At 53.7% G+C, this 21,007-nt stretch overlaps 1 protein-coding gene across 1 annotated transcript; it reads left to right on the top strand.

Annotated features, from left to right (window-relative positions):
• The first annotated feature begins 484 nt into the window (after positions 1 to 484).
• PLEKHO1 (pleckstrin homology domain containing O1) lies at positions 485 to 12,588 on the top strand. Its single transcript, XM_048288943.1, has 7 exons — positions 485 to 751; positions 1,552 to 1,698; positions 8,754 to 8,894; positions 9,144 to 9,248; positions 10,035 to 10,136; positions 10,599 to 11,368; positions 11,448 to 12,588. Exons 1-6 carry the CDS (start codon positions 725 to 727, stop codon positions 11,364 to 11,366), a joined length of 1,290 nt encoding a protein of 429 aa, XP_048144900.1. The 5' UTR covers positions 485 to 724; the 3' UTR covers positions 11,367 to 11,368; positions 11,448 to 12,588.
• Positions 12,589 to 21,007: the final 8,419 nt, after the last annotated feature.

Genomic DNA, 21,007 nt, shown 5'->3' with positions numbered 1-21,007 from the left:
AGGACATGAAGGAGATGGACAAAAGCCAAAAAAGGGCATTTTTTTAGGAAGCCAAGTGCCTCCTCACTTTTGGAAGCCATGCTCTGAATCCTGCTGAATCCCGGCTGTCAGACCCTCCGTGCTGGAAGCGACCCCCTTCCCCCAGCCCCCTCCCCAGGAGATCTCCCAGCTCCTCTCTCCAGAGGGATTTGTTCACACTTCCCAACACCTTTCGGGGAGAAAACCCTCCCAGTGCCACCCGGCTGCTTCTCCCTCTCCTAGGAAGTTTCCCGGTGACCCGTGACACCGCCGGGAACGCGGCTGGGCCCCGGTGGGGGACACCAGGCAAGGCACTGCCCTCCCCGCGCCCGCTGCCCCACGGACCCCGTGTCCCCCGGTGAGTCAGAGACAAAGAAGAAAAACCCTCGTGGGCTGCGATTCGCCCCGTGCCGTGAACCCCGACGTCACGGGCGCGCGGCTATAGATGGAGCTCGGGAGCCCGGCGCAGCCCAGCGCAGCCCCCCGAGCTGCGGGATGGTGGCGGCGGGGGGGGACGCGGCGGCGGGGCTGGCGATGGCTCAGAGCGCCGGACCGGGCGCCGTGTAACGGGAGAGGGCCCTGAGCCACGCGGGGCGAAGGCGGCGCGGATCGCGGGCGCGGTCCCGGGTGTTCCCCCGCGCGAGGAGGCCGCGGGAGCCCCTCTGCGACCCCCGCCCCAAATCGCCTCCGAGCGCACCGAGGAACGATGAAAAAAAATAATTCTGCAAAAAGGGTGAGTAGAGAATCGGTTCTGCGCCGGGGCAAGGCAAGGTGAGGGAGGCTCCGGGATGTTGTGGGGAGGGGGGCTTGTCTCTTTGGGGCCGGTTGTTCGCTTCGCCTCTGCTCCCCCCGCAAAAAGCGCACAGACCCCCGAGCAGATCCAAAGAGACCCAAACCCTGCGCCCGGCCCTTCTCCTGCCCCTGCCCAGCGGCTCTCCTGCCTCCCGCACCCGCCACAGACACTGGGTGATGTAGGCAGGCAGTTTTCATCTTGGAACACAAGGAAACGATAAAATCCGGAGGCACCATCAATCCGCCGCTCTGTGCCGTGCTGTGTGCTGCACCCAGCGTTCCGATCATCGCTGCCTATGGAGACGCCTCTGATATAAACCAACCATAGATTTCACCTTTTGGATTAATTGGGCATAAAAAGCTCCGAAATGCAATTTTGACCGCAGTAAAAAACCCAGCTGGTTTAAATTCCGCCCATCCCCCTCCTGTTCCCCTTTCCATGGGTAAATGCCCGTTGGATGAGGCGATAGAGACACCGGCCTGTCTTATATAACCACGGAGGGAACCCTGCCCGCTCCTCGCAGCGTCCTCCCGGTGCTGCCGCTGTCGCTTCGTGTCTGCAGCACAAAGATCCCCGTGGAGTGACCCCGGGGAAGGACTCGGTCCCGGCGTCGGCGAAGAGAGGGGCCGGAGGAAGGGGGAGACAAAAGTTGGGCAAAGAGGGAGGGGGGGGAGAAGAGGAGTGTAAAACCAAGAATAATCCCGTTTTCCCCCATTTTCTTCCCTCTCTCTTTGTGTTAGGGGCACCAGGATGGAAACCAGCAACCTGTGCAGCCGGAGAAGGTCGGCTGGGTGCGGAAATTTTGCGGGAAAGGCATTTTTAGGGAAATCTGGAAAAACCGTTATGTGGTTCTGAAGGGAGATCAGCTTTACATCTCGGAGAAGGAGGTAGGATCGGTTTCAGTTTCCTTTCCCATCCCCCCTTCCTCCCTTTGCATATGAAAAGGAGCAGCCCCGGCCCTTCCCAGCGCCCCTCCAGCGCCAGCCGGGCCGAGGAGGTTCCTCGGGGGCTTCTCTTCTCCCCGCACTGGCGCCGGCGGGGCCCGGCCGAGGTCGGGGTCGGTGTCGGCTCTGACAGCGATTCCCCCAGACAGCTCTGCTGGGAGACATTTTCCCAGCGAGGAGACACGAAAGGATTCACTTAGCGAGAGTTAAGCCCTCAAACCTCTTTCCGCCGCGGCGACAGCAATGCCGGCTCCCTTCTGTGCCTGTCCTCCGTCCTTGAGCCCAACACTGCCTTGTTCCCACCTGCTCCCTCTATTTGGAAATAACTCCACTCTCTCTACTGGAATCGAGCCATTTACAGGTCGATCTCTTGTATTTTTCCCCCACGCCAAGAGGAAAACGGGGACATTTCGCCCCGGATTGACATCCTGTTGTAACACGTGCTCCCTCCGCTGCCCCTCGTCTCCTTGCTGGGGTTTGGGATTTAACGTGGTGTTGACATTGGAGGTAATCAGATGTGACTGTCAGGCTGAGCCAGCACCTGGCTGTCCTTGCACGGCCCCCCTGTGCTTTTTGTCTCCATAAATCCATGAGAGAGAACTCCCCAGGCCAGAGCCCTTCTCCCTCCTATCCCCTTTGACATCCCAGCGCTGCACTGGGCAGAGTGGTGCCCACAGCAGGCATGGGGGTTGCTCCAAGTCAGGGAATTTGTAAAATCCTGGTCTCTCTGGGTTTCCCCCTCAGTGGAGGTCATTTCCTAACAGACGGTGGTTGGATGCACGGCTGCCTGGTTTCGCTCTGTCAGGACCTGGAGAGAGGAAGGGACAATTTGATTTAAGGCTGGTTGAGCCATGGACATGGCACAGGCAGAGGACCAGGGCTTGTTACAACAGAGAAATGGCCTAAAAAGTGGACTGAATGGCCAGGTCATGCTGAGCTGCTTGCTGGCATTCCAGAGCTCGCTCCCATTAACCTCCTGGCTGCTCCAGAGCCGGAGAGAGACACAGGAACAGGCAGTAGATGTCTGCAGGATGGGAGTATGGTGCCTCAGGAATACTCAGGTAAAGAGAGGTGATGAGAAAAGGTTTAGGGACTGTGGACAACGCTGGTGGTAGTGAGACACAAACCCCGTGATGGATCTACAGATACATTTACAGATCAGGAAAGTTGGATGGATGTGAGTGGCACAGAGCCAGCGGCACAAATCCCCCGTGGCTGTGGCCCTCCCAAATTTCTTAGCAGTAATGCAGAACAACACAATTGGACTGCTGGGATGGAATTGGGAGTAGGCTGGACTAGTGAGAGCAGGTGGTTCAAATAGTAATCAACACAGGCAAGAGGTGCAGGGAAAAGACGTCTGTCCATCCCTCCCAAATATGTCCAGGTAGCTACAGCTCAAACCCAGGTGTGCTGGGAGCCCCAGAGAGGCTGGAGGGGCCATGCGGAGCCTGTTGCAAACAAGAAGCTCTTGTGTTTGTGTTTCATACGGGGAAAAACTCACAGCTGGGCCTGAGGCGGCCCCGGGGCTCCACGTGTGTGTGAGAGACCATAAATAACATGCAGCAGCCGCTGCTGAGGCTTTATATGGAAGAATCTGTGGTCGGCAGAGATGTGGTCACAGAGATGACATCTGGTGCTGGTGTGCACTGAGGTGACTCTGTGCTGGTCATGGGGGTGACATGTGCTGCTGGTGTGCACTGAGGTGACTCTGTGCCTGTGGCACAGAGGAATACGCCAGTGTCAGGGGGTCTGGCATCCTGGGGGTCTCATTGTAGGGAATCCCGAGGGGTTCCTGGGGGGCGTCCCAAAACTTCCCGCTCACAGGGTCTCAGAACGGGCGGTGCAGGGTTTGATACCAACGGGAGCATCAGCACTTAGCAAGGCCAGGACCCCTCCCAGGCCCCAGGGAAGGCCCACGTGTGGCTCCAAGCTCTGCTCCCAGAGCACCTGCTGTTTCCTGGCAGTGCCTGTCGCGCTCAGCGGCTGCTCCAGAGATGGTTTTGCAGGTGAAGCCACATTCCCGGCCCTCTCCACCATCTTGGAGCAGAAAGGGTTAAATCCCAAGGCTCCTGGAAGCTCCTCGGCTCTGCCATGTGCTCATTAAATGAATTCAAACCAGACATTTATTTACTTGTGCCTGAATTTCTCCATCTGGGAAGCAGGGCAATGAATCCCATCTCCCCAAAGCACGTGGGGAAGGGGAATTGTCTGTTCCACACCGGGATCCCCCGGGAAGGATGTTGGCTAGGGGCAGGTGTTGATGCTGCACGAAGAGACCGTGGAGCAGAACTGCTCGGAGCTGAGCATGGGCTGAGGTCTGGAATGGGGAGATTTCCAAAATTTAGACTAACAAAATCCCATCAATATCCACGCTGATTCCTCCTGGGAATCTGTGTGCTTTTCCAGTTGTCTGCCTAGGACCTGGGCTTGCAGGTCAAAGACCAGCCCTGATTATTCAGTTTTGTCAGGAGAATTTGGGAATGCCTGATAGGAGCCTGGGCTTCTCCCTGGCAGAGCCACGTTTGTGAGGAGAGGAAATGTAGTTTTTCAGCCCAGCTGATGGAAAATGCTAACAGGGTGTTTGAGTCCTGCCCTTTGAAAGCCGTGGGACTTGTCTGACACCTCCTGAAATGGGAGCTTGAGGCTCCGGCCATGCTCACTCCGCTCCCCCACGGATGCTGAACTCTGTGAACTCACACCAAAATCCTTCGTTATTCAGCGTTTGGTCATCGGCCAAAACCAGCTCTGTAGAGAAGAGCTGCAGCAGGCTGAGCTCTGCTGAGCACACCGCCACCTTCTTAGCTCACTCTTGCATTCTTTCCCCTCGCTCTCCTCACGACGGTCCCTCCCCCCGGCACATTTCTGGGAATTGTTCCCTGTTCCTGGCCCAGCTTTGTCCCTGCCTGCGCCGGGGAGCAGCGGCCGAGCTGACACAGCTGGGCTCGGCACTTCCTCGCAGGAAGCCGGGGGCCGCCAGCCGGCTCGAGCCCGGGCGACGAGGGGGATGAGGAAACGCTTCTCCTGAGCGTTCCCTTGTTTGCCACCAAAGACATCGGCTCAATTAGCACAAGAGCACTCGAGGAGGTGCTGCTCCTCACCGCTCCTCGGTTCCAGCTCGGCACAGCTGGCGAGGGGCTGGGGGTGTGTTTGCATACTCGGTTCTCTAGTGCTCCATGGGGTGAGTTTGCCCCTTACACAGCACAATGGGATTTTAGGAAGAAATTCCTCCCTGTGAGGATGGTGAGGCCCTGACACGGGCTGCCCAGAGAAGCTGTGGCTGCCCCTGGATCCCTGGAAGTGTCCAAGGCTAGGCTGGATGGGGCTTGGAGCAGCCTGGGCTATTGGAAGGCTGTCCCTGCCATGAACAAGATGAGCTTTAAGGTCCCTCCAAAACCATGCCATGATTCGGTGATTCTGGGGAACCTGTGTCTCTGGTAGCCTTGGCGGTGACTCTTTGGAGAAGGGACTGAAGCAGCCACATCCTGCCACCATGCGCTCATCAGCTCAGGGCAGCGACCTCGCTGTGACAAAGACGGGAAGGTCCCGCTCATGCATGTGCATCCCTGTCCCAGTGACAGCCTGGCTTCAGACAGATCTGCAGGAAGCTCCGTCCCTTGCTGAGGTAGAGCTGCGCAGCTGGAGGAAGTGAAACTTTGGTTGCAGGCTACAAGGGGAACTGTCTGGCCCAGAACTGCCCATGTTTGGGTATTTGGCTCCACTGAGGGTCTGGAGGTTTCTGGTTACATGCTGAGCCACACTGTGACCTCCCCAGTGTCCCGTGGGTGCCTTGTGATTTTCTGTACCTTCCACATTTCTCCGTGTCCCATCGCAGCAAGGAACTGCTCAAGCAAATCTCCACCAAAAATCCCAGACTGGTGTGACTGAGAATCTGCCCTTCCCCTCCATGCATGGTTTGGCCCCAAAACACAGCCCTGATCTGGGTCCAGGAGGTTTGGAGTCGCTGCCGGGGGCTGGGTGTCTCTGGGGCCGACCCGGGCGGGCAGCAGCTGCGGGGGAAGGAGTGCGAGGAGTGCAAGGAATGCAGCTCCTCTCCTCGGATCCGAGCAGCATCAGCAGTGTCAGCCTTGGCACAGGCAGTGACACCCCGAGCTGGGGCAGCTGCCAGGGGTGCGGGGCTGCGTGGTCTCATGGCTGCAGGGAAATGTTCCCTGCTGTAGGGATATGGGGGATGCTTCGGATTCCTTTTCCATGCCTCGGTTTCCCTTCCCTCACCTGGCCACAGGTAGGAGCCAGGTGGAACCACAGGGCAAGGTTGTTTTGTCTGCCTTGAACAACTCGACAGCAATGCCAGCAGACAGCCAGGGCAGCACCTGCTGGGATTGATTCACCTTAATCCTTCCAATCCCCAGCTCCCTGCAGGGCATGGAGGGCAGGACCCACCTGCTGGTGCGGCTCTGAGATCCCTCAACTCCTAAGCCCTTGGCAGCTGTGGGGAAGGAAAGACCTGCTGGAAACCTTCTAGCTGGGAATGGTTTTGGCAAAATCAACCATCAACCTCCTGCTTCATCCCTTCCTACTGAGAACTGATAGCAGAGGCTGCTTCCTCCTGGGCACTGCCTGGGTGCTGGGACACATCCATCCAAATCCTCTTTGGAGAAACCTGGAAGGTTTGATTTGGATGGTCCCTGTCTCACTGAGAACATGGAGGTGACACCTCACAGGTTTGTCACCCACCTGCGATAGATGCAGTGACTGGGATTTCAGCTCTGTTGGCCACATGGTCCCAGTGGGTCTGTGGATCCTCAGGGGCTGGTTTTGTCCTGTTTTCATGGAGAATGGGCTGCACGACTGTTCTCGGCCTCTCCTACCTCCAAGGCTGCTCTGAGCTGTCTCTCATGCCACCACCTCCCTCCTTTTGGCCTCAGCCTCCCACAAAGGACAAAAGAGCTGGCAAGTGCCTCTGGAGTTGCCTTTCACCTTCCTTCTCTCCAGTTTCTCTCTGCACACTGGATGCTCTGTTACATCATCATGGGAGGGGGCTCGGCTGGCCATGCCCCTTGTGAGACACCCGCTGTCCTTGCTGTGCTCCCTGGACTTGCTGTGCCACCACAGCCACCTACTCCAGGCTGCTGCTGACCCTCTTCCCCCAGGAATCCCACTGTGGATGTTGCTCATTCCCAGTTTTAAGCATTTTATAACAGATCACACACAGGAGCAGGATCCCCTCAGTGTGTGTCCAAGGACAGTGTCAGAGCCCAGGCTCGTGTCATTCGGAGGCGTTTAAAGGATGAGCTGCACCTGCAGGGTGTTTGAGCCAAAGACACCTGCTCTGTCCTGCAGCCTCCTGTGGATATTCCTGGAGGCAGGAGGTTGAGTCCCAGCTCTGTGAGCTCTGCGGAGGAAGGGGGGGGGGGCTGGGGAAGCCCCGGTGACCCACATGAGCAAACATCTGGAGCAAGGGCTCTGATCTCAGCCACAGAGCACAGCTGGGGGCTCGGAGGGGATTGGCTTTTCCTGCTGCAAATGAGTCGGGCTGAATTCAGCTGAGATTCTTGGAAAGAGGTGGATTGTAGGATGGGAGTGGGAAGAGATCAAAGCCGATTAGCAGCGTGTAGGGAGGATGTGCAGCCAGACAGTCTCTGTTCTCACACCCAGACACAGGGGATGTGTCACAAGCAGGATGGCCGTGCCAATGATCCTGGGGACACACTCGGGAGCACAAGGACAAAGGACAGAGGGGAGCTGCAGTCATCAGGCAGGGCCAGATGGTCAGTTTATCCATGTCCCTGGTTAGGAAGCTGGTTTAGTCACCCTCTTTCATTAAATTCTATGGAAGAATCATGGGGAGTTCCTTCAGTGCTTCCCAAAACTGAGGAGGAAATGCATGAAATGGGGTGGAGTCCTTTCAGGAAATCCAAGGGCTCAGACCTCACCACCATCTGCCTTCCCAGCACCCAAGTTACACACCCTCCAATCCAGCCTGGAATGACTGGCTGGAGTCAGATTAAGCAGATGGATGTGGATTTGAGCCTGCTGCAGTGTCTGTAATGGACATGCAAGCCCGAGCTGTCTCCCACCCCAGTTTCTTACTTCCTTGTGTTTACCATGGAAGAGCAGAGCTTCCCTGCTGTAGGACTGAACTTGAGGATGGTGCACTAGGAGAGCGATGAAGAGGAAGGGTACGGAGAGCTTTGCCATCTCCCCTTTGCTCCAAGTGTCCCCGAGGGACGGCACTGTCAGGTCAGGGGTCAGCATCCAGAGCCCTACGTGCCCCCAGATCCCTGCCTGGCCCCCAGTGCAGCTGCAGCCTCAGTGGCCCTGTGCAAGCTCCATCTTTAATTTGAGCCTCTGTGACACTGATCCATCACCACGTACCTGTCACACTGTGGCAGTGCAGAGTGTTGGGAAACAGACCTGGAAAATGGGAGATTTTGTAAAGCGGTCACTCAAGGGCTCTCTAAAGGACACTGAGAGCCTCGTGACAGCCTGGCAGCCCCTGCCCTGGGTGGTGGGTTCTGCCCACAGTCCCCTTCCAGGGCTGGGGCTCAGCGTTGTGGGACGCTCTGGGACCGGCCGTGCTTCCCCCGGAGCCAGCTGCCAGCACAGGGTAAAAATAGGAAGTGCTAATCCTTATCCCTCCAGCTCTTGTTCCGCTGTCTGCAGAGAATAATTGTCCCTTTGAACCAGAGATGAGAGTCCACCTTCTCCAGCACCTCCCACCTCCACACCAGCCCCCTCCTGACACACAGGGCCCTCTCCTTGTGGCTGGAGTAAATCCTGCATGTTTTGAGGGTCCAGAAGCAGGAATGCTGTGTCTGATCACACCTGCGTGGCCGTTCAGCCTGCACCCAGTAACTCTGGGGGTAGAAGAGGCAGTAATTAACCTGGCGAAGTGTGATTTTCTTGCTATCCTTCTGAATATGCCCTGTCATTCCAGAAGAGACAAGTCAAAACCCTCATGTTGAAATCCTGCTGGCTGGAGCAGCAGAGCCTCTGTCTGACATCTGCAAAGCTCTAATTTTCTTGCTGTTTTGCAGGTAAAAGATGAAAAAAACATACAGGAAATGTTTGACCTGAGTGACTACGAGAAATGTGAAGAGCTCAGGAAGTCCAAAAGTAGAAGCAAAAAGAACCACAGCAAATTTACCCTCGCCCACTCCAGGGAGCCTGGAAACATGGTATGTGGGGCTTGCCCAGATGCAGCCAGCCCAAGAGCCACTGGCTCCAGGGGTGGGCAGGGATGTGGATGGTCCTGGGGGATGCAGGGAAGGGAGGGATGTAGATGGTCCTGGGGTTTGCTGCATGGGGCAGGCAGGGTTGGAGGCTCAGCTCTGCTTTGCCTTTTCTGTAGAGGCCGCAGGCCTCAAGCTGGCCAGGGCCTGTCTCTGTGTGAGTTCCGGCACTGACCTGAATTCCCTCTTTTGTAGGCACCAAATCTGATCTTCCTGGCTGTGAGTCCAGAAGAGAAAGAGTCCTGGATTAACGCCCTCAACTCTGCAATCACACGTGCTAAAAACCGGATCTTGGACGAGGTGAGCAGGATTCAGGCTCGGCCCCGGCTCCCCTGCCTCAGCCTGGGTGAAGGTTTGAGACTGCTGGGAACAGCCCTGTCTTGGTGACACATCCACACAAAGTGTCTGTAGCAGAGCTCCTCCCGCTTCTCAAGGGGAGTGTGCAAGTCCCAGTTACACAAAGCAGCTTCTGCCGGGAAAAATAACAGAGCAGCTCCAGTTCAACATCCTCCTGGGGACACAGGGTGTACTCAGAACACCAGGTGGGCTGGCAGAGGCAGGTCAGGGTGAGCATTCCCGCATAGTTTCCTCCAGTGTGAAGGAGAACCTACCTGGAGCAGGCTGTGGCCTCGCTCCAGGGCTGACTCTCACATTAATGTTTCATGGCAACCCTTCCTCAGCTCAGACCTGTCTCAGATCTCCCATTCGCACTCAGCTTCCCACAGAGCCATGGCACTGCCAGGAGGCTCTTTCCTCTCCTGGGTGGCAGCACAGAGCCTGTGGTGAAGGAAAACCAAGGTCAGACCATGGGAGAGGCTTTAGAGCAGGAAGCAGCATGGCAAACACCGGCAGACATGGCTTCCAGGAAGGTCTGTCACGGGAATCTTTGCAAACAGGTTCGGTTGTCAGCAATGACTTGAGCAGATCTGATCCCATCATGGCACAGAGGGGAGAGACCAGGGGAACACTGGGCTGCTTCTGAGGCTGGATTCCTACACCCCATTCCCTGCCAGTCTCCTCCTGATTACAGCTCCAGGAGCTGGGAATGGCTTGTGTTCTGTGCTCACAGCCGGTGTCACCCTGCAGGTCACCGTGGAAGAGGACAGTTTCCTTGCCCACCCGACGCGCGACAGAGCCAAGATCCAGCACTCCCGGCGCCCTCCCACGCGGGGTCACCTCATGGCTGTGGTAGGTACAACCAAGCCCAGATACCTGCTCGAGTGAAATTCCTTTTCAAGTGCTCCATTTGTAAGTAAAGTGCAAGGAGAGCCTGTGCTGGAGCCCCATCCTGAACTGAGAGTTGCCATAAGGACAGCTTTGAGTCATCAGCGCTCGTCCTCTGTTCTCCTGGACCATTGCACTGTACAAACCTTCTGGCAAAGTCCCAGTTTGCCATCGCTGACACCTGCTCCTTCAGTTTCCCGCTGGGAACAGCCAGGGAGCTGCTCGTGGGTGAGCAGGGAGGGCTCAGCCACCGTGCTTTGGGTCTGTGGATCTGCAGCTCAGCCAGACCCCCCGCGCCCAGGCTCTGTCGCTGGGTGAGAGAGCATTCCCACTCCCCCTCTGTAGTGTGTATCCGCAGTGTAGAGACCCTTGGAAGCACGTGCAGCTGTTCTGGTGCCAACGCAGCTCTGCTTTCTGCTCCTCCAGGCATCTACCTCAACCTCTGACGGAATGCTGACCCTCGACCTGATCCAGGAGGAAGACGCCTCTCCAGAGGATCACGGCACCTGCGAGGAGAGTTTCCGGGTGGATCTGGACAAGTCCGTGGCACACCTCACTGCTGGGCGGCGCCGCTCGGACTCGGACAACACCAAGTCATCGGAGAAAGGGCGGACAGGGAGCCTCCCGCGGCAGGAGGTGACCTCGTGGGACAGAGCTGGGCAGCGCAATGACTCCTTTGACAAAGGGACCATGTACACACCGCAGGTCCCCAAAAAGCTCTCACACTCAGAAAAGAATAAATGTGCCTCCATGGAAGAAATCCTGTCCCGACGGGACTCTTCCACGCACCGGGCGGTGCTGAGGAAGGGGCTGGAGGCTCAGTTTGCCTCGGCAGAGCCGGAGCAGCTGTCCCGGATACAGGAACTGGTTGCACTGAAACTGGAAAAAACTCAGGAACTGCTGACAGAGGTGAAGGGCTACGGGGAAGGCAAGAGAAAGACCAAGGATTCCAACACCAGCACCACCATCACCACCACCTCTTCTTCCTCATCATCTTCCAAGTCGGACTCTGAAAGGATCCTGCAGGAATCTGAGAGGCTGCTGGGGGAGGCTTCCTCCACCTGGAGCCAAGCCAAGAGGGTGCTGCAGGAGATCAAAGAGCTGAGGGACCTGTACAAACAGTTTGAGCTGCAGCAGTCAGACTCGAAGCCCAAACAGAGCTCACAGTCGCAGTTTAGGAAGAGCATGATGTGAAGGCAAGCCTTGGGATGGGAGGGAGGGACTGGGGAGGGTGGCCATCTGGTTTTCTTTTTTAATTATTATTATTATTTACAGTGTTCAAAAGAGTGAAAAGGTGCCTGTTCTCACCCAAATTTGCTTCTCAAAGCTTGGACCCTTCCTTTCCTCCATCGCATCCCTGATGAATCAACCCAGTGTTCCAATAAATCAGTTGCAGTTTACACCTCCTTTGTAAGAGCTCCCTTTGCACCGCAGGCCGCAGCTCCTGTCATGCTCCAAGGATAGGAGGGAGCACTGGTTCCCAGGAACTGCCCATGTCTGCCCGGAGCATCCCATGGGGCGGAGCTGGATGAGCCCTGGCATTGCTGCTCTCATGTCTGGGCTGTGTCCCAGACTACATCTCCTTCACCGGGACACTTGCCCTGTTCCCTCACCATCCTCTCAGAAATAAATGACATTAAAAGGTCAAAGAAGGTGTCCATCCCCACCACTGCCTGGAAGTCCCCATTGTCTAGGAACTCTCCTGAAGATGTGGGAAGTCCAGGCTGGTCTCCAGCATTACACAGGCCATCGAGGCATTTGCTGAGCGCCGCTTGCAGAGTCCTGGCACAGTCCCCTAAAGAACTTGGGGCTGGCAGCTGTTATTTTGGGGTCCAGACAGAGCTCTCCGGAAGGGCAGCAGTGACGCAATCCACATCCACCCTGATGCTGTTGGGCCGTGAATGCTTCACAGACCCCCTTGGTCCCGAGCAGTGGGAGGTAGCAGCGATGTGTCTTCCCTTCTGTGCAACCAGAGGATCAAAGCCTTGGATTTGACAGCCCACACAGGCAGCTGGGGGGGGTTGGGCTTTTTCCTTCTCATTTCTCTTTTTTTTTACCTTTTCTTTGAGCTGAAAAATCAGGGAGTATGTGCAGGAGCCGGACACCACGAGCCAATGGCAGTTTTGGTAGGTTTGCCTTGCTCACTCAGGTGTCACAGACAGCAGCAGGCTCTGCTTGGGCTGCCCAAGATCTGAATCAGCCCCACTGGAATGAAAGCTGAGCCTGGAGCAGAGCTCAGATCGTCAGCTCACGGGCTGGCTCAGCTTTCACACCCACAAGCAGGACGTGGCTGTGTCTCACAAGTTCACTCGTGGTAACACCCAACTGTTCCTTGTTTTTTAAAAGGAAACCTAATTCCCTTACCTACATGGCAAATAGTCCATGAAAATATTAAATCCACAGAGTTACTTCCTGATCATGGTTGGTGTTTTCTATTTCCTTTCCTGGCTGCGATGACAAGATTTTTTTTAATTAAAGAAAAAATAAAACCAAACCTTAAACCTTTCTCAATGAGTTTGGCTTAACCAGACTCCAGTGATGCTTCCAGGGATAACTTTCAGTGCCTTTCCATGTTGATGAACTGGATTGCTCCACAAAATTTTTTGCAATCAACCACTGAACCTCACTTGTGACCTCCTGCATCCCTGGTAGTGCCAGCAAGGTGCTATATTTGTGACTCCCACCCCAGCAACTCTCCTTGGATTTTGGAATGCTCATTGCCATGCTGCTCCAAGTGGAGGCCTCTGAAAGAGCCACCACACATTCCAGGAAGGGCTGAAATGTCACCACGAGCAGGTGCTGGTGCAGCCACCCCTGGCACACCTGAGCAGCCCTACCCTGCTCTTCAGGGAGGCCCTGAAGCTCCTAAGGGCTGTTTTGGAGGTCTTGTCTCTCTCCTCACCCCTCACAGCTTTTCCCCCTCTGTTTCCCCGCCGCCTCCCGCCAGCCCCCTGCCCGGCCCCCTGCCCTTGGTGGCATTCCCAAAGCCTCTGGCATGGTGCAGGGAACCCTACGGAACTTCAAAGCCAAGGGCAGCACAGACGTGGCTTTGTGTGTCACCCCCCAGTCTATCCATGGTCTATCCATGCGGGAATAACGCTGCACAAAGGGGCCGTGCTCGCCCAGCAGCGGAGCAGCCATCTGCCATTCCCAGAAAGGGCCGGTATTGTCCAGTGTGGCAATTATGTTGGCTCTGGAGACAAAACGCTGGATCATTACAGGAGTACAGAGCGCCCTGGCCGGGTGGTGCACAGCAGAGAAGTCTGAAGCCCAATAATGGCCAAGAAGTCTGGGTTCTGCCCAACTGTGCCTTGAAAACATGTACAGAACAGGGAAAAGGGGGCTGGGAAGGGGATTTCCCATTACACTACAGGGAGACGGGATTGGGACTGGATTCTTAAGATGTAGGCAAAGCGTCTCCTATAAAAATAGCTGCAATTTGCTCAACACATGCTGAGGAGCGGGCGAGCGTGTGCTGTGCTCGTCAGCTGGCACTCGGCTCCAGTGCCTGCACTCCCTGCCTGCTTCCCAGCACAGCCAATCCCCGGAATGCTCCTGCTCCCAGCCAAATAAGGACCGCGGGGCGAGGAACCCCGGCTGCATGCGGCACACAGGAGCCCACCCACCCTCCCAGCCAAAGCGCCTTTTTTTGGTTATTTTCTCCCTCTCCGCCTCAAAAGCAAACCCCCTCTGCCCTCCCTCCCTCCCTCCTTCCTCTGCCTTTCTAAGGGAATAACAGAGAGACACCTTAGGATGGAATTCTTGGGAAGAAATTCCTCCCCTGTGAGGGTGGTGAGGCCCTGGCATGGGCTGCCCGGAGAAGCTGTGGCTGCCCCTGGATCCCTGGAAGTGTCCAAGGCCAGGTTGGACGGGGCTTGGAGCAGCCTGGGATAGTGGAAGGTGTCCCTGCCATGGCAGGGGCATGGAACTGGATGAGATTTAAGGTCCCTCCAACGACCCAAACCATTGCATGATTCCACGGCTCTATGAAACATTGGCACCCAACAGCCTGGGAAGAGCGGGCTGAAAATCCAACAAGCCCCCACAAGCCACAGGGGCTGTGCTCAGATGGAGCTGACCCCACCCCACACAGTTCCTGCCCAGGGAGCACGTTTTGGGGTGCAGCCCCACAGATCAGCCCCATGTGACACACGGCCACCCTAAGTTTCACCCACTGCAGATCTGGGACAGAGGGAGCAGCTGCAGTGTCTCCGCAGCGCTGAGAGGCCGCTGGAAAGCAGGAGGTACCGATTAAGATGCTTTTGGTGGCTTTAAATAGAATTTACACTTGGAGGCAACTTTCACGCTGCTGACAGGTGGCAAAACTCGGGTGTAAAGCAGAAACGGGTTCAGGTTGTTCCAGTAGCAGTGGGCTATTCTGCAGGCTGGAATTACACCTAACAAAGCAGTTCACAGGAATTAAATTGTGGCAGATAAAGTCCGATTTCTGTGGCAGTTTCCATCCTTGGAAAAAGCCCCTAACCTCCCGAGTGGAGCAGGAACGCCAGTGACTCATGGCAGAGGGTTCTCAGGCTGAGGAGGGGGTGGATAAATAAAATTTTCCAACACAGCCAATGCTCCTGCTGTGCAGAAGGATTTCTTGGAGTTACTGATGGAGAAAACTGCAGAAATTGTTGTTTTTTTGTTTTCCTCCAATAAGGCAAATGCCTTAAAAAGAGAAAGTGGGATTTGTGTCCAGAGGTGGAAGGTGGGAAGCTATAGACCCTCCAGTATCCTAACTGAATAATATGTTCAGCATACCCTTAGAATAAATTCCATAGGATCCCAAGACACTCCGATATGTTATCAGAGCTGGGGGCATTCTTTCCTGGACACCTGTGCCAGCAGCTGTAGGTGAACACCCGGCGCTCCAGCAATGCCACTTGCTCACACGACCCTGTCCCTCCTCAGCTTCTCCCCCCATGGGACAATCAGTTTGGACTTTTGAAATAAAATAGGAAGCGTGGTTCTCCCTACCTTGGAGTGCTGGAGGATTGAATCTTCTTCCAAGTCCCTAGAGAGGAAGAGACATAAAATAGTTTGACCCACATTCACAAGAATAATTATTGACTTAACAAGTTCCAACTGGGTTTTCAAATTAAAGCTAAGCAAGAACAGATCCACTTCCCTAAAAAAGAGAGAAAAGGGAAAAATTCAGTGGTTTTGTATGCCAGATACACCTGTGTGCAAATGTATCCCTGGAATATGCACATGTGGAGATTTGTGTGCGTTCCCTCTGGTTAAGAAGGAATTCTTTGGTGAGATACACAGTACGGTGCCTTGGATTTCTTTTCCCTAAATCCAATTTGAGCTGTTGGGGAGTTCCTCATCAGGCTCAGAGATCCCCACACTCCCCTCCCTGAGTGGCCAGAGGGACTGGTTCGACACTAGGGATGTTTGACATGACACCTGGTAAAGTGACACCACAGAAAAGGTGAAAGGTGCAGCTGTAGTTGTACCTTTTGGAAGTGTTTCCTGAGCCTGGCCCAGGAATGGCAAATCTCCTCTGCTTTCAGACACTGCTGTTTTGTTTGAGTCTATAAAATGTCTTGAGGGACTGAAAACTACAGTGACTCTTCCACTTCCTTAATTTGTAATGTGTTTAACAACTTGTTGTTCTGTTTTGACACGGATCATCCCGGCTCAGAGGCAAGGCAGGATTTTTAAATCTTTTTAACATTTGGGAATGTTTGGGAGAGGCCAGACGAGCCAGAGTTCACAGTGTAGAGCTCAGCCCTCTCCTAACACTAGTGGCTTGGGAGTTCTGCACTGAAATGGTATTTCAGAAATATTATTGGATTTCTCCTTCCAAACCCCTGCCCTGGGGCTGACAGAACGGGGCCTGTGGTTGGAATAAAGAGCCCATACATGTAGGACAGGAGGACAGAGGGAACCATTCAGAGCTGAAGGAATCTGTGGCTCACAGGCTGATGCTGGGCAGTAGGCAAAGGTCTGGCATCGACTGGAATGAGCTAGTGGAGATGTGGACATCATTATTTAAAGGACTCTCAACAAATAGGCTGAGTCATTAATGGCTTTAAATTGAAAGAGAGGAGGTTTAGATGGGATTTTGGGAAGGAATTCTTCCCTGTGAGGGTGGTGAGGCCTTGGCACAGGCTGCCCAGAGAAGCTGTGGCTGCCCCTGGATCCCTGGAAGTGTCCAAGGCCAGGCTGGACGGGGCTTGGAGCAGCCTGGGATAGTGGAAGGTGTCCCTCCCCATGACAGGGGCATGGAACAGGATGACGAAGAGCTGAGAGCAAGGGATCAATCTGAGTGCACCCAAACTGTCCCTGGCACTGCCCAGGGCTCTCCTTCACTCTATTAGCGCAAGCTGCCCGCAGGCCAGCACTAGCCCAGCTCCGCTCGCCGGGTGCCACTGTGGTTTGTGCTGCACCATAAGACACTCCCCGGGTTTCTCCAGAGCAGCCTCCCCTCCATGCAGCCCAGTGTTTCTCCTCCCAGCCCACTTGCTGCTATATATAATCTGAGCGCTGTCTACCTTTCTGCAGACCGAGCTGGGAGTCGTGCTTCCCAGAAATCGTGAGGTGGCATTCAGAATTTCAGGCTGGAAAAGCCTGCTCGGAATGCCTGCTCCGGGCTGTTGGCTCTCTTGTCCTTTATAGGTCACAGGGTCACTCGGTTTAGGTCTGCTGGCAGGACACAAACTGGTAAAGTTCAATAAATGAGAGGCCTGGCTCATACTGGCTCATAAAAATAACATTTGGCCTCTGTATGTCAAATAGATCCTTTGGAAAATCAGTTCCTCTCTCCTTGCTCAAGTCAGATATTTGCCTGATGCCATCTGCTCCCTCCTGCCTTCCAGGGAAGAGTTCACCCACCAGCTCATCAATGAGAGCAAAATCACAGACAAATCTGGCTAAATTCTTGTTTCTTCATGGGCACAGCTCATCCTTCCCGTGACCTGAGTTTGTGCTGCTGCAGCGTTCCTCAGGCAGCTCGTGACCTCAGTTATTCCTCAGTTCTCAAAACATCACTGCCTGTATTTTCATATGTCTTAAAACCAACTTCCCTTTTTACAGTGCCACTGAAACAGTTTTCTGTCATTTTCTTACTGCTCAGCAGTTTGGGAATGTTTCATTTACACAGAAAGTTATCTCAGGGGCTCAGGCCCCAGGATTTCAGCATTCCTGAGTTATGGAATAACAGGATCAGAGTATGACAATGAGTCCAGAGCCTGTGAGGCTGGGAAGAATGGGGCCGGTTGTTCAAACACTGCCTCTGCCAGGTCCTCAGGGAATGATTCGGGATGAATCACCCTGTTCTGTGTGCCCTTACCCCATGCCAAGGGTAAGTATGAGATCGCTGCACTCAAAATAGGAAGAAGCTGCTCCTCCCTTGTGATTCCTGGCAGGTGAGCTGCACCTTCCTATGTCAGGGACAGGATTCCTGCGGGAAGGAAGCTGATGCCACAGGGCCGGAGGCATGTCTTCAATTAACTGATGGTGCAAGTGGCAGTGAAGGAAGTATTGCCTGGTACAAAACATTTCCTAAGATCTTCCCACTTCATTTAAAGGGAAAATACAAACCAGAGGTGCCAATTTAGCTCCAGAGGGGAGAAGGGAGACTCCAAATGGGAACAGACCAGGTGCTCAGTACCGGGTAGAGCAGTGAGGGTGCCAGGGAGGAGGGAGCAGGGTAAGGAGGATTGTGAACATATTTACAGCCATCTGGCACCCTGAATTATCCAAACAACGAGGCTGCTGGAGCACTCGCTGAAACACAGAGGGAGAGGGAAGGAAGGAGTTTGTTTGGGCAGAGGGTCCTGAGGGCTTCATGCTTTCAATGTATGCCTTCTGGAAATGTTTTATATCACTTATAAAGTTATTCATGTTACTGAAGATGTAGGGAAATGAAACCAGAAGGAAATGGAAGGGCTACTCCTTCTGGAGTTTTTCCTTCCAGGTTTCTAGAAATCAAGTCATAGGAAAGAAAAGATATCTTGGGAAATCCTGGTTTCTCGGGAGGCAGCAACAGGGATCAGAAATAAATCAGGAAAAGTCTGTCATCACCAAGCTTCCATGCTACACAATTGTGCAAAGCATAAACCCACCAAGTTCAGTCAATTCCAACCACTGATTTCCTACATTTTCTGCCTTTGATTTCTTCCTGTGCTTAACAAAATTCTTTTCACTCTTCTACCTACTTGCTCTTGATAATCCTAGCGCACCACAACTTCTGCAGAGCATTCCATGCCTCCCAGAGTGCACCCTGTCGTTATCTTTTGGTGCTGCATTTCTCATTTTAAACACATTTGGTTCGTTTGACTACGTTCTGGAGTGTTGCAACACAGGGGTGTTGGGTTTTCCTCCTGTTTCTTTCACAGTTCCTGCCAACAAGTTCACCTTCCCTTTTTTTGGTCATTTATGGAATGTGGACAGCAATGCGGAGCTGCGGTGTTTCTCTGGGCAAGAGCCCCTTCCGACTCGGGATATTCTTGGATTCTCTGCCGCATTTTCGTCCTTGAATTACTGCAGCTAATGAGTCCAGAACCTTCCAAAAGGTGCCATTTTAAGGAGTCACTCGGACTCTTCACGGGTGGAAGGAAGCTCAGAGACAGCCGGGCTCTGCCTCCGCCTCGCCAAAGCCGGCGCCCGTCGCTGGTCGCGCTGTGCCCTCTAGTGCTCGTTCTCCCGATCCAGGGCTTCTGCAACCCGAGTTCACCGGCAGGACTGGGAATGCGTTCTTACGGAATAGCCGTGGGGAGCTTTCCATGGAACTGCAATTATCGAACTGTTTCCCTTCCCTGCTCCGCCCATGGCACAGGAGGAATCACGCGGGCTCTGCAGCAGCGTGTTGGTGCCCGGCTCCCCGTGCAGTGCACGCACGGATTGACAGGAAAATATATCCAAGAACAGCGAACCTGAGTGCCGCCCGTTCCCACCCCAGCCAGGCAGCCCTAACTTTGGTCCAGACCTGTTTGATTCCCAGTGGAAACACATTTTCCACACCATTAGAAATCCAGGTGTGTTGGAGAGAGGAAAGAGAGTGATTTGGGAAGTTTACTAAAGCACTTCAAAAAACTTGGATGGAGATGCACATGAGAATTCCCAAATTTAACCAGTTTGTCTCTGCAGGCATTTGGTTATTCCCATCTTCTCCGGGATTCCTCTCTTTGTTCTAGGGAATACTTTTTGCTTTTCAGTGATGATCTGGGAGTCTTCTTTGTAGTGAGAATGCTTAACATTAATGTAGAAATTCTGCAGCAATTGAAGTGATCCAGAACCTCAGAGCAGAGAGAGGTTAATATTCTTCCTCCTTCTGTCCCTCCTGTTGCTTGCAGAGGAATGGTCTGTGCAGGGATGTGAATGAGGAGGAACTCTGGATGATGGTGGGAAATAAAGGGCTCTCTCAGGGAAAACCTCGTTAATTTGTGTAATATGTTAATGTAAAAGATTTCACCAACAAGCAGCCTTCCCCCCCCCCAGCGCTACACGACTGAGATGGACATACCCCTCAGCAGATCATCAGAGAAAACATTCTCATCTCCACAAGCCTGTGCTTCAAAGCACAGCCCAAACAGAATTTAACACCAGAAGCTTTTGGAGCCGCACAACTGTAGCAGGAGTACGGGGTGGGTGTGCACAGGAGGTGTGAGCATAGCCAGTATTTGGCATTAAAAAGTCAGCACTCAATTACATTTTTAAATACACTTATGACTTGCACAAAAGAGGGCAAGACTTGAATTCCCAAGGCTGATCCTACGGCTTTTGGTGTGGATCCTCCAACAGTGACGCTGATGAAAGAAGAGATTGAAGACATTCTTGGTTTCCAGGAACACAAATTACCCAAGTCATTCCAGCTGGGTTTTGCTGTGACATGGGAGCTCACTCAAAACACACGGAGCGTAGAAGAAACACCACAGCACACTTTTAAGCAGAATAATTATGAGTCATCATGATGATAAAGCTCAGGGACACAGATGTGATTCTGAAATGAGTTCAGAAAGGCACTTGCTGCAGAGACACCTTAGTTTCAAAACGCCATTAGCCAGGAGCTCCCTTCCAGCCTCAGATTCCTAATTAAACATGATTCCTGCATGTCCTCAGCATTCCCAGGGACAAGGATGTGACCAAGACCCTCACAAACAGCCAGAAGATATCAGTGCTTCACTGAGGCCATGCTGAGGAGTTCTGACTGGCTGCTCCTCAGTCATCACTAGATTGTTTTATTTGAATTAACTCTACTCTAGAAGGAAATGCCCCTCAAACACCCTGTGTGAACATGTTTCATTCACACAGGAGAGACCAGCTCCTTTTCCAACATGAACCCACACTCTGGGGTCATTTGTTTCCTAGAACAGAATCCTTTTGTCAGTGCCAAGAGTTCCCAGCTTTACTGTGTCCTGTGGTTTTCTGCTGGTTTGCTGTTGTGGCTGAACATTTACTTTTGGATTCTCCCTCATTTGTGCCAATTAAATTACAAGCAGGAGGAAAGACTTTCCTTGGCTATTTTTTTTTTTTTTTTTTTTTTTAGTGAGACACACTCAAAGCAGAAACCGAGCATATTACGAAGGATACTATGAACTGTAATTTTAAAGTTTAAAACCAGAAGAGTATTCCCCAGGAGACCAAACTAACTCCAGTGAGAAACCTCCCAACAGCGGTAGCAACACGAATTTCCCAGCCCCAGGCTCTGCAGAGGGACATTTTCCATGTCCTGCTTCAAGCAGCTGCTGACCCTGACTCCTTCTGTCCTATCCCATGCGTTTTGGTACCCCGGGGGAGCCGCATTCCTGACTCTCCATTTGTGCCGGTCGATCGATGAGCAAATGGAGAACACGAGTGTGCACATCTAATGTGACAGTGCAACCCCT

The sequence above is a fragment of the Corvus hawaiiensis genome, chromosome 29 (assembly GCF_020740725.1).
Source record: "Corvus hawaiiensis isolate bCorHaw1 chromosome 29, bCorHaw1.pri.cur, whole genome shotgun sequence".
NCBI classification, from domain to species: domain Eukaryota; kingdom Metazoa; phylum Chordata; class Aves; order Passeriformes; family Corvidae; genus Corvus; species Corvus hawaiiensis.
Note: the sequence above shows the minus strand (reverse complement) of the source record. Positions and strands in the feature narration are given on the sequence as shown.